The sequence below is a fragment of the Cryptotermes secundus genome, unplaced genomic scaffold (assembly GCF_002891405.2).
Source record: "Cryptotermes secundus unplaced genomic scaffold, Csec_1.0 scaffold1362, whole genome shotgun sequence".
In the NCBI taxonomy this organism is placed as follows: domain Eukaryota; kingdom Metazoa; phylum Arthropoda; class Insecta; order Blattodea; family Kalotermitidae; genus Cryptotermes; species Cryptotermes secundus.
The window spans coordinates 95090-108069 of NW_019743672.1; the positions used below are offsets into that span (position 1 = coordinate 95090).

The 12980-nt window shown below is 40.8% G+C and overlaps 1 protein-coding gene across 1 annotated transcript in view; it reads right to left on the reverse strand.

Moving 5' to 3' along the window:
• The window catches only part of LOC111874264 (acetyl-CoA carboxylase), a gene marked incomplete in the record, with an annotated part of 140446 nt that overhangs the window by 69712 nt on the left and 57754 nt on the right, over nucleotides 1-12980 (reverse strand). Inside the window, 4 exon segments of the mRNA XM_033755395.1 lie at nucleotides 824-1004; nucleotides 3096-3214; nucleotides 5610-5739; nucleotides 5828-5942. Of these exon segments, the coding sequence (XP_033611286.1) occupies nucleotides 824-1004; nucleotides 3096-3214; nucleotides 5610-5739; nucleotides 5828-5942 (545 nt within the window).

Below are 12980 nucleotides of genomic sequence, written 5' to 3' on the forward strand. Positions count from 1 at the left end.
ATCCACCGTATTCTCCGGACCTAGCACCGTGCGACTTTTTTCTCTTCCCAAAAATCAAGTCTGCGCTGAAAGGGACCAGGTTCGAGTCCGTGGATGCAGTGAAAGCAAAAGCGACGCAACTCTTGAAGAGCATAACACAAGATGACCTGCAGCACTGCTTCCAACAGTGGAAAATTCGCATGGAGCGGTGTAGGGATCGGGGAGGGGACTACATTGAAGGGGATAACATTTCGACTGTCTGATTTTTCTTTAATAAAGGGTTAGAGCATGAATCCGGTTTCTTTATTGCCACACCTTGTATGCCTTCAAGGTGTGGTGCTTAATTAATTAAGCACAGAGACAGCTTTGCTTTACTTACTTTTACCACTAGATCTTATCTGAGCCAACTCAGTCTAATTCACATCTGAACAACCTACTTATCCAAAACTCATTTTAATAAAGCCTTCCTCCAATGTCTTCCTCAGATGGTTTCCAACAAAAATGTTGCGTGTATTTTTTATTTTCCCAATGTAAAGTCACATTTCATTTCTTGACATAATTACCTCTCCATTCCCCTATTACTTTATCATACCTATGACCAAAGATTCTCACTTGGCTCATGACGTTCTTTTACGAAAACCATCAACTTCCAGAAGATTTAAAAACACTAATACAAAAAGTAAAGTAACACAGAAACTTTCCCACATGTAATAAAAATGTAACTAAGTCAACAACAAACATGTTAGTACAATTAATATAACCAAGGTCTCTACTGACTACAATACATTGTGACCAAACACTTTTGCAAGTATGGAATAATTTGCTTGGCAAACATTGAACTCACCACTTCCAGACCATGGCAATGTTGGAACTTCAGCAGTCTGAGCTACAAAGTTTGACGCAATCTTATCGCCTAATGCCCACATAGCTTTCTCTGATGGACCAATGAAAGAAATGTTATTTTTGTGCAGCAACTCTGGTAATTTTGGGTTCTCTGATGCATGACCCCATCCTGCCCAAACAGCCTGTTAAAACAAGACAGTTCTTATTGAACATTCTAAGAATATCTGAATATGAAATAACCAAGCCTCTTTCATGACAACAGTGTTATATTTGACTAAATGTTTGTCTACATAATGACATAAGCTGATCTCTCTCAAATATGAAGCTCTGGTACTTTCCAACAGTGCATGACAGCCTATTAGTTCTGCAATGTCCAAGTATAAGTCTGTAAAAAAGTAAAAGTAAAGGTATCCCTGTAACAGGCCATGGAGGCCCATAGGGTTATGAGATGTTGAGGTTCCTACATTTTCTAGACAGTCAGCTCATAGATGGCGGCAAGGTTGTCAGCCTTACGCACCAGCCGCCCTTTACTCCCAAGAATATTCCAAGAATATTCCTAGTACTCATTTCTGTTAGAGGCTGAGTCGACCCCAGGGCCATAGTGCGGCTGGAAGGACTAGGTCATTTGAAAAAATCCACCTCATCAGGATTCGATCCCGCGACCTTCCAGTTTGCAGCATAGTGCCTCAACCAAATACGCTCCCACATGCCCCCACTATAAGTCTCTAGGCATGTAATATTGTCCACCTCGATGAACAGATTTTGATAAGTTCTGGTATTGATATTTATTAGTAACATTTATTAACAAAATGTTTCTTCATTCAAATTAGACATCACAAATTATTCTATAATGTACAAACTTACACATGGATCTTGTGTGGTCAAAAATGTTATTTTACAAAGAGCACCAGAACATATGCAGATGTTGAATATTCGCAGGTACATCAGAAGAGAATGTGAGCATAGTCTTGAACCTTAAAGCACAAAAAACTAATTATGAAAATGGTGACACCGATCCATTCGGTGTTTGTTACCATTATAACAGAAGAGATTTTTTTCACGGGTTTCTAGAGAACAGTTTCTAGCATGTGATCCTTTAGAGTTCTGATTGAAGTCAGCATATTATAAGGAATAGAATTTATTGAATACAACAGAAACACTGTGCAAAATACAGAGGATTATGCTAGCTAACACTGGCACTCTGTAATTACATTTACCACTGGGATAATTCATTTTAGCTTTAACTCAATAATATTACTTCTGTGAACTGTGACAAGTTCAGAAAAATGCATTTCCAAAGTACAAGACAGACACTAGAACTAACATGACCTTAATTCAAGTGTACTAACACAGTTCTGAAAACTACTCAATTTGGACAGAACTGAAGACAAACTCCTGGTATGAGTGTTTAGCTTTCTTTCATCACTGGATCAACTAATGCTCTAGAATGTGTGCAGCTTTACATGTAGTGGATATCATGACTGCTTTATCTGTTTCTCTGTGAACAAAATCAGCCCTTGCATAAAGTAAATCCAGCCCATCAAGAAACTGCTTATATAACAGTGGCTCCAAACTGATTTCCTAGAAGATGTTCCAGGGATCACATGAATAAATTTCTTTAACAGCATACCATTTCTTAAAATATAAATCCATAAAAATGTCACAATTCTGCTCCCATATAATTGTAAACTCTGATAGAATTTGTCACAACATAGATATTTATGTAATTAATCTTAGATACGATAGAAAACTTTCAGTTTTAATACCCTTCCCCCCCTCCCCTCCCATTAGAGCCCGCCTCTGTGGTCTAGCGGTCAGAATTCCTGGCTTCAGATCCAGAGGTCTGGGTTCGATTCCTGGTGCAACCAGATTTTTTTAGAAGTAGTGGGTCTGGAACGGGGTCCACTCAGCCTCGTGAGGATAATTGAGGAGCTACTTGAATGGAGCAGTAGCAGCTCCAGTCTATAAAACCGAAATTAACGGCCATGGGGATTCGTTGTGCTGACCACGCAATACCCTCTATCACCTAAAGTTGGCACTAACTTCGCTGACAAGTGGCGGTCGCTCAGTCAGTATAGTTTTCTTGCCAACTAAAACCACAGTTGCTGTATTTGAAATCTGCCATATAAGGGCTCTCTCTTATGTAAGGTTCCACTGGTTTTGGATCAGTGATTCTACAATTAGCTTTTTAAACCTAAAATGCTATGCAAAGTTGAATGTTTGAACAAAAATGATAGCTAGAGCTTGATCACTGCACTACATTAATGTGATACCTGAACTTGGGTCCGGATGGCGATGTCTAGGATGAGTTCTACATTGGCATAGTTATTGTTGTTAGCACCTCCAGGTACAGGAACATAATGATCTGCCATTTTGATGTACTCTGCATTAGCTAAATTAACAAAGAACATTACATTAATTTATTTGTATCAGCTAATGAATGGCAGGTTTACACTGCAGTGACTATGAAGAATACTGTGTTCCACGATGTGGCACCATGTAGCCTGGCACATCCTTAATGATGTTTCAGAGGAATATGATACCTCAACTTCAGGAGAGAATACTTTTCTACCATGAAGATGGAGATGGCATGTTCCTCCAAAATGTCAATACTGATCTACCAGAAAATATGGCATCACATTCCAGAAGACAGTAATCTTGAGAGAGAAATAATTCAACCAAAACATATGGCATATGGTAAAAACATATACTGAGGTATATGAGTATACAGTAAAAGACAACGGGGGAGAAGCACAATGGTGTACATAGTTTATGGAAGGTATACATGCAAAATCAAGATGAAAAGTGTTCAATCTGAAAATGAGGCTGATACTTACTGCAAAGCTTAAGATATCTGTCAGAAGACCCTCAATGTATTTATTAAAATTAACTCAACAGAAATGTATAACTCCCAAGTGCATCATTTTTCAACAGATTTCCAGCTCCTCAATATGCTTGGTGCAACAGTGCACAAGCTTGTGTATGACACTAGGAGAGAAGCCATGCATGCACTACCTCCATCAACTTAGAGCTGTTGGCAAAATTACTTATCAACATATATCTGAGGGGTCAAAACAGATGAAAATTCAGCGGAGCAAGACAAAACTTATACAGTGAAGTTCTACAATGTAAAGGACTTTTAAATGTTTCAGTATGGGGACAGGCACTGCCACACAACACAATAATTTCTGACACTCGTCCTCAGCACTTACTCCAAAATGCCAGTTTCTGTTTGTCACGCTGCATCTCACTATAGTGAACACCATATACTGTCACACACCCTTCTCAATAATGTTCGATCTGCAAGTCTCACAGAAGTGTGAGTATAGCTTTCCCCACTCCTTGTATACTTCTCTGTGAACTGTCTTGGAATCCATCTTTGGGGATGATTTCATTGGCAAATTTGTAACTAATTTACAGGTAGTTTTCCACTTTATTAATAATCAGTTCCTGTTGTTCAAAAGTAGTGCATAAACATGTTCAATTTTCCCTTCAGCAGCTGATATGGACAGGCACCCATGATCATTCTTCATCAGTGACACTTGTTCTGCAATTTTTTAACATGTCAGTCCATTTTCATGAGGTGTATCAGAAAGTTCCCTAACTAGGTCAAAAGAAATGCTGGCTTAACTTTCTTACTTTTGCCTGCCATTTCCTTCAAAATAGTCTCCTTTGGAGACTTCAAAAGCACCGTGGAAGTCATTTTCCTTAATGCTGTCAAGTATCGCTTGCAATTCCTTTTGGATGTCAGACACAGTTTCAAAATGCTGTCCCTTCAGTTTCATTTTTAACTTGGGAAACAAAGCAAATCACAGGGGGCTAAGTCCAGCAAGTAGGGAGGATGGGGAACGATAACCATGTTGTTGTTAGTTACAGACTCTGTGGTTTTCAGGGATTTGTGGGCGGGCACATTGTTGTGATGAAAGAGCAATGTGGTGCACGTTCAAATTTTCTGTTAAGATTTCCTGGCAAACTCCATAACTGATCCCAACGGTGTCTGCAAGCTCATGGATGGTTCAGTGACGGTCTTTGTGAAATAGTTCTCGAATTTTTTCAACATTTTCTGTCATTTTGCTGATGCTTGGTCACCCTGAACATTTGTCAACTTCAACTGACACTCAGCCGGCCTTGAAACGTGAATGCCATTCAGAAACCGCTACCCAGCTTAAAGATGGTTCTCCAAAAGCCTCATGAAGCATTTCAAGTGTTCAAGCAGTGGATTTGCCGAGCTTCAAGCAAACGCTTTATGCAGACACATTGCTCGATTCTGCCATCCATCACTAACAAAACGAAACATGAAGTCAAAAAAGCACTCACGTAAAAACGATGCATGTTCACAGTGTGGTGTCACATGGTTGCAGACTGATGCAATTGGCGAAGTGGGACCTTGGCCTCCCTCTTCACCTATTTTAACCCAGGCAGTTACAACAATAACAGTCCAGGAACTTTCCGATACCACCTCGTAAGCGCTTCAGTACAGCAAAACACTGTCACCATATTATACATACAGTCACCGTTATATTCTCATGCCTCTTTCAGCATGGAAAAATCAAATCACTGCACACTGGCCTTCTTAGATGTATGTGGTAAGTATGGTAGTCATGTTGATGCCACTAGTGGTGCAAGACAGCTAAATTATGAAAGTTAAATGTGTCACTTCAGAAAAAGGGAGGTTCTTCCCATTGCATATGCAATCAGCAGTGGGGCGAACTGCAAAAAAAAATAAATACAAAAATTCTGCGGATACTTTGTGACACACCTTAATGCAGTGAAAGAGATGTAAATACCTTTCAAATCCTCTGGGGTGACCATGACCACAAACCGAACAGCCCTCTCATTTCTGAACATCTCATAGGACCAGCGGCGAATAGAACGCATGCACTTGACAGCAGCAATCCCATTGTTGGCAATTAAAACCTGAAAAGTTGAGCATTCATATACACATATTCTTCAGGTCTTTCCCAAAATGATCCAAATTGTGCACAACGTGAACATAACCTTTTACCTTGTTGATAACCTTCGTGCCACCAAATCTTCTAACAAATTCCTCGGGTGTTCCAACTGTAAAGTCCTTGTCTTGTTTGGGTTGGACCATGACCGTACCTTGTGACATGCTTGGCCTGGAAAAATTATTGATGAATTTAGTAGGATTCTTTTGCTAGCACCTGTACAGAAACAGCTAAAGCAGTTACATGAATGATTTACATTTGGGACGTAACCTTCCAAATCTCAGCATAGGAATCAGAAATCCTGATATCTCATGTTTTCCCCCATCCCTCTTATTGAATTACACTTTGAATTATGCCACAATCACTTCCTTCTCAGTCATGTCTAAATCACTGTATTAATGTCTGCATTGTCTCATTAAATACTGCAGTTCAGACAGCACTGTTACACAACCTATCATTTGCTTAAAAGCTTATTATATAATGGGCAGTCAAATGAAAATGGGTCACCACGCATAACTCACATGGCGCGCAAGTTGGTAACACTGGTATTTGCTTACGGTACAAACATCTGGTAGGGACTCAAGAAACCATAGCAGTGACGTGCCCTTGCACACTAGTCATTTGTTTAATGTGCTGGAAGTAAGGTTAACGCTACGTGTGGTCGTCCAACATCAGTAATGGAGGCAGGTGAAGAACAGTGAAGTGTAGTGAGCTTTTTGACTGCTGAAGGAGTAGGAGGATGAGAAATTCATCATCGCATGTCTGTTGTTTATGGTGAACACAGCATGTCACGTTCGCATGTACTGGTGTGGCATAAGAGATTCTGAAAGGGACGTGTGTCACTGCAAGATGATGCTCGCCCAGGACAGGCTCATCGTGTCATCACTCCTGATGTTATTGCTGCGTTGGATGGTCATATCCGGGCAAACCGACAGATCACTTTGGAAGAAATTAGTCTCTTGATGGGAATAAGTCATGGTTCCGTATATGCCATGGTGACAAAACGCCTGCTCTACCACAAAATCTGCGTGCAGTGGGTTCCACATCAACTCACGGAGGAACAGAAGACTCAGAGAATGGCTGCATCACTGTGTCACTTGCAACGATACCATGAGGAAGAGTATGCTTTTCTGTCCCATATTGCCACTGGGGACAAAACTTGGTGCCACCATTTTGAAGTCGAGAGCAACCGGCAGAGGCAACAGTGGAAACATGTGAATTCTCCCGCACCGAAGAAATCCAAAACTGTACATACAAGTTCCGGTAAAATGATGAGGACGTTCTTCTTCGACTGCAAGGGCCCTCTGCTTGTCGAATTTCTTGAGCATGGAGTCGCAATCAGTGCACAGCGCTATGAAGACACTTCGCAGAAACTGAGACGTGCCATAAAGTCAAAACGCCCTGGAATGCTAACGAACAGCATAACCCTTCTTCATGACAATGTGCACCCCCACACTGCCAACTCTGTGAGGAATACACTACAGAGATATGGTTGGGAAGTGCTTCAACGTCCCCCCTACAGCCCATGTCTCTCCCTATGTGATTTTCACATTTTGGAGACCTGAAGAGAGACATTCGTGGACATCGGTTTACATCACACAAAGATGTGTGTGGCTGGGTAAAGATGTGGTTCGTAGACAGCCCACAAGCTATTTCAAGGATGGGATTGACCGTCTTATCTCCCAGTGGGATAAATATATTAACAGTTTTGGAGATTACTTCTGAGGTAAGAAATGTTCTTTAATATGTTTTGGCTTCTGACCCATTTTCATTTGACTGCCCCTCATAGTTAATGCACAAACATCACAGAATGGCAATGTTAACGTTGTTCTTGTATAGAAATGTCATGATATGAAGGTACATAAGAGGAATGGAGGTACAGCTCCAATCATTCTAAACCTCAACATTAGATGGAGGTCAGCAATCAGTTTCACAGCCCAAACACTTTACCCCAGGGCAAAGAGACTGTGCTAGAAGCTGGAATGGAGGCTGAGTAGGTCCCAGATCCATTCTAGATGTGGTGGAGAAAAGGAAATTTCCAACATCTCTACCAGAATTTGAACAATATAAGCTTACATATGTGCCTCCAATTGAGACTTGGAAACTTTCATTTAATTACCCATACAAGATATCAAAAACGTTTCACATAAAAGTTAGACACCATATCTTCACATGGGCTTTGTTTTATGCCAAAGACCAACTATGCGCATGATTTGTTGAGGAATGTGAAAACATTCGACATCTGTTTCGCATAACATAAGTGCTGTGTTATGCTGGAATAAAAGAAATAAAAAAATTGCAACACAATTTTTAGTGCAGACCCTTTCCCCAAGCAGCACAATCTCCACATAAAACGTTCAATCATATCTCGTGCAAAGAATACATCCATATACTCATACTTATACTAGTCTGCATAATAGGCTGGATCGGCGATTGAATGATAAATTGAGGTGTCAAAGTAATAATGGTATATTTTTAGGTATTTTCCTAGGAATTCCTTGGAGGTACTAAGGAGAACCACGTAATTGCGCCAGGACACCCAGCGTCTTGATCAAGAATTGAATCCCTGAGACCTCTCAACTAAAACTTGCAACATAGTGTTGTTAACTCAACAGCGATGTTTGATGAAACAATACAGAAAACATAGAGCTTTGCAACATAATTACAGGGTAGAACACAGAAGCCAAGCTATGAGGCCCCACTGGATTCTTCAAAGTTGAGTTTAGTTTCCATTATTTCATGGAGTACCCTCATGCATAATTTCTTGAACTACGACCAAAGGAGTTTGGGTATAATAAAATAACGCTCATAAATCTGCAACATTTGCTCCTAAAGGTTTTGGCGGTGCTGTAGAATCACTATGGGGGCATTTTCTTAGAACACTGTCTTTCCTAAAATTCATTAATTTTACTGTATTGTAATTCTCCCAGTGTTGCAGCAGAATCAATGCCAATGATGCATATGCCAAAACCCACTTTTACAGAATGTAACAAAGATATCCCAGTGCTTGATAAATATTCCTTCAATTTCTGACACTGCTTACAAAATGAGTACTCAATTCTACATTTACAGGCTGTGACATAAGAGAGAATTTATAATATCCAAAACAACAATGGGAATATTTTCATTTTCCTAATCATATAAACGTTCAAATTTCATAGCTTCTAACGTCTCAACAATAAACATGATATTTTATAAGGTTTTTTTTCAGTAGGACATCTGCAAAGCTGGCCCACCACACAAACACAAGAATGAGAATAGAACGTCAGAATAAAAATCACACTTTTTCTAATGTTTCAGTGTGATTATCTCTATGAACGCATTTAAATCCTTCTGTTTTCCTCCATTTCATCAATGTCTAATTGACGGTGGAGAAAACAGTCGATAACAGACTGCGAACATAATAGTCGAACATTGTGCTTACACAATAATGAGTAAAAGTGAATCAAAGTCGACTAGAGTGTGTTCTGTTACTTTCCCGAAGATACCACCTATGCAGTTTTATTTATAACTAGCTGTACCCGGCCACGCGTTGCTGTGGCTCAGTCTGGTTAAATGGAAAAGAAAGAAAAGAGAAAGCCCACGTTTCTAATATGTCTAATTTCACAATTCTTGTGGGTATACAATTTTTTTTTTTGTTCCATTGTCTGTGCAGATATAGAGATTGTCTGGTTTGCCGACTCTAGAACACGCAACATATAATTGTCCATGTGAGAAGCAATCCGTGCCTAGATCTAAACCGCACAATTCTAAAGATTGGCCCTGAGCTTTGTTGATGGTGATTGCAAACGCCAATTGAATTGGGAATTGCAATCTCTTAAATTGAAATGGCACATCCGCTGGAATCATAGGAATGCGAGGATTGAGGACATCTTCACCTTTGAAAGGTCTGTCAAGATTGTTGCTTCTACGACGTTGCTCAATAATTTTTTTACTGCAAGCCGCGTGCCGTTGCAAAGCTTTGGCTGGTTGATATTTCGCAACATGATAATTGGCACACCTATTCTCAATTGCAGTACGTGCGGTGGCGTCCCTGGCAGATCGAGTGAATTCAAAAATTCTGTTGGATAATTAACCGCCAACGCCATCATAACCGTCTTCAGGAGTACTGCATTTTATGTTTTGGGGCATGGCTGAAGGACCTCCATTCTTGAAGATGGATTGTTCATGTTCAGGATGAACTACTAAATCCTGTATATGACGAATAAAACCCTTCCAACCGTTCATGCACCAGCAAGGCGCAAATACATGCATATAAAGACAAGCTGGTGGCATTCAAAAAACCACTCTTTCGTATCCAAGAGTGCAGAAACCGAGTAAATCGGGCAAAACGTCTAAACCAGTTTTGTTCACCATCACAATACAGTCTTATACAAAGTACAAAGCAAAAAGTGAACAAACAATATATGAAATAAGTTTTCGGGAAGGGGGGGGGGGGGAAAGGAAAAATACTAGTATACTTGGACGGTTGATCAGATGATTGGAAGGTCTCTACTAATGATCAGCAGCAACTCTGCATTAACAAGGCAACACAAAACAATGCAGAACTGAAACCCAAGATCTTAATGTTTGAGTGGCATAATGTAGACCATCTCGGAACCTATAATCATCAAATTCCAACCCCCCGTAACGAAAGTCAGCATTATTTAAACAACCCTATTGCTCTCCAATACCATGAAGGCGGTATGTAGCTCTAAAGCTTGTTTCTTGCAGTAGACCTCAATTGTACATGTCAAGGGGTGAGAGTGTGGTCTGACTGCAGGGGAAGGTTGCCTCTAGACCAAATATTTATTCTAGCCATCGAAAGTGGAACAATAATCACCAATTACTGGTACTCCTTCCTTATCACAGCGGCCGCACGGTCTAAGGCATTTAATGTTTTCGCCAACTCAAATACTGGGATCGTGGGTTCGAATCCCAGTCAACGTATGGATGTCTGTGTTTATTCTGTGTTTGTGTTAGGCAGCAGCCTTGCGATGGGCTGATCCCCCTTCCAAGGAGACCTACTGGCTGTCTTCGATTAAGAAACTGTAGTGAAACGAAGTGTTTCACAGATGCCCCATGCTCCAAGTGGAAGCAACAGAAGAAGAAGAAGAAGAAGAAGAAGAAGAAGAAGAAGAAGAAGAAGAAGGAGGAGGAGGAGGAAGAGGAGGAGTTACCCTTTCCCGACATCAAGACTGCGAGTGGAGACTTCTGCGCATCCAAGCTGAAGGTTCTAGCAACGGAGACACAATGCATGATTTGATTATTAAAAGCATCTATAATTCGCTACAGTAACTTGTAATTAACGCAACACAAATAAAAAGTATTTTAAAAAGAATGTAATTAGAAGCACCAGCTTTTAACTTGGGTTTAAAAAGTGAAATATACTTATATAAGTGCTCCCCACTATCAAGCATGTCTTGGTTTGACCTGTACGCTGTATGTGTTACGTTAGGCTTTGGCAGATGAGATGTATCCTACATCGTTACAGCATTATCAATACGCGTACAATAAATCTGATTGCAGAATTATGGAACTGCCGAAAATATATGGCAGGTCTATTACGTGCGTCGCAAGAAATGTGAGGTCGCATTATGTACTATGTTCAAGGCCGGAGAGATAATACACAAGGTTACGAACACGAGTACACAGAACAGCCTGTATGACGACGTAGAAGACCATATGTCTTGTAACGTCTGACCCTGTCCATCGTCCCCATTGTTACCGGTACATAACAATCACAAAGTTCCGGAAAGGTCCGCGAATGAGCGTACCCTAAAAGTAAGTAAAAGTAAAGTAAAGGTATCCCTGTAACAGGCTGTGGAGGTCCATAGGGTTGTGAGATGTTGAGGTTCCCACATTTTCTAGACAATCGGCTCATAGATGGTGGCAAGGTTGTCAGCCCTACGCGCCGGCCGCCCTTTACCCCCAGTAATATTCCTGGTACTCATTTCTGCTAGAGGCTGAGTCGACCCCAGGGCCATAGTGCGGCTGGAAGGATTCGGTCAATTGAAAAAATTCAGTGATCTCATCGGGACTTGAACCCGCGACCTTCCGGCTTGTAGCATTGTGCCTCGACCGACTACGCGCGTACCCTAGCTTTATTTATGTATTTACTTTTTTTATTTACGGATCCTGCCAGAATGTAGGATCTGAGTTTTCCACGGCAGTGGTTATGAAGAGTTCTACCTTCTGGGATATAACGCTGTGTAGTCCGTTGAAAGTCAACCGACGTGTTGGAGGAACATGTCGGCTCCATATTCAAGCCAAAGAATAAGCCAAGCAGCTCTGCTTCATAATGTTTTCTTGCTTGACTTATTCTTTCACCCTGAAGATGGAAGCGACATGATCTTCCGTAATGTCGGTTGACTTAAGGAATTCATGGCATTATATTCCAGAATACATAAGTATTTAGCCTTAAACGTGTCACACCATAGCCAAAGAACTTTAAATTTAGTATACCATGTATACGACCATATTTTCCAAAATTAAAATTCCACTAATTGTCAATGTTTTCCTACATAGTGCTTCAACGCCATATGCTACATGCATCAATAAAACGTACCAGTAAGTACGTAAACCGCTTCATCTCAAGGGTTCCCTTACTATTTGGTGAGAGTGTCATTAGGGCTGTGCCGATCTCGTATGGTCATAGCACCCGCTACACATTGATCATGGGCTAGAGTCTCGTTCAGGGCATGGGCACATATCCCTTTCTTCTGCACAGTCCTGTGGCAGGGGCGTCTCCATGTTCTGATCCAGGGACCCCAACTTCATAAAAGGTAAAGGTAACAAATTTGTGTTACAAATTGTAACACAATAATATATGCATATTTTCGCAAAGACTGTTTCTGTCATAAGTGACAAGGGTCATCTGAACCACTTCCTTACGGGAAGAATGTACAAGGTGTGGCAATAAAGAAACCGGATTCATGCTCTAACCCTTTATAAAAAAAAAATCAGACAGTCGAAATGTTATCCCCTTCAATGTAGTCCCCTCCCCGATCCCTACACCGCTCCATGCGAATTTTCCACTGTTGGAAGCAGTGCTGCAGGTCATCTTGTGTTATGCTCTTCAAGAGTTGCGTCGCTTTTGCTTTCACTGCATCCACGGACTCGAACCTGGTCCCTTTCAGCGCAGACTTGATTTTTGGGAAGAGAAAAAAGTCGCACGGTGCTAGGTCCGGAGAATACGGTGGATGTTCCATCACTGGAATGTTGTTTTTT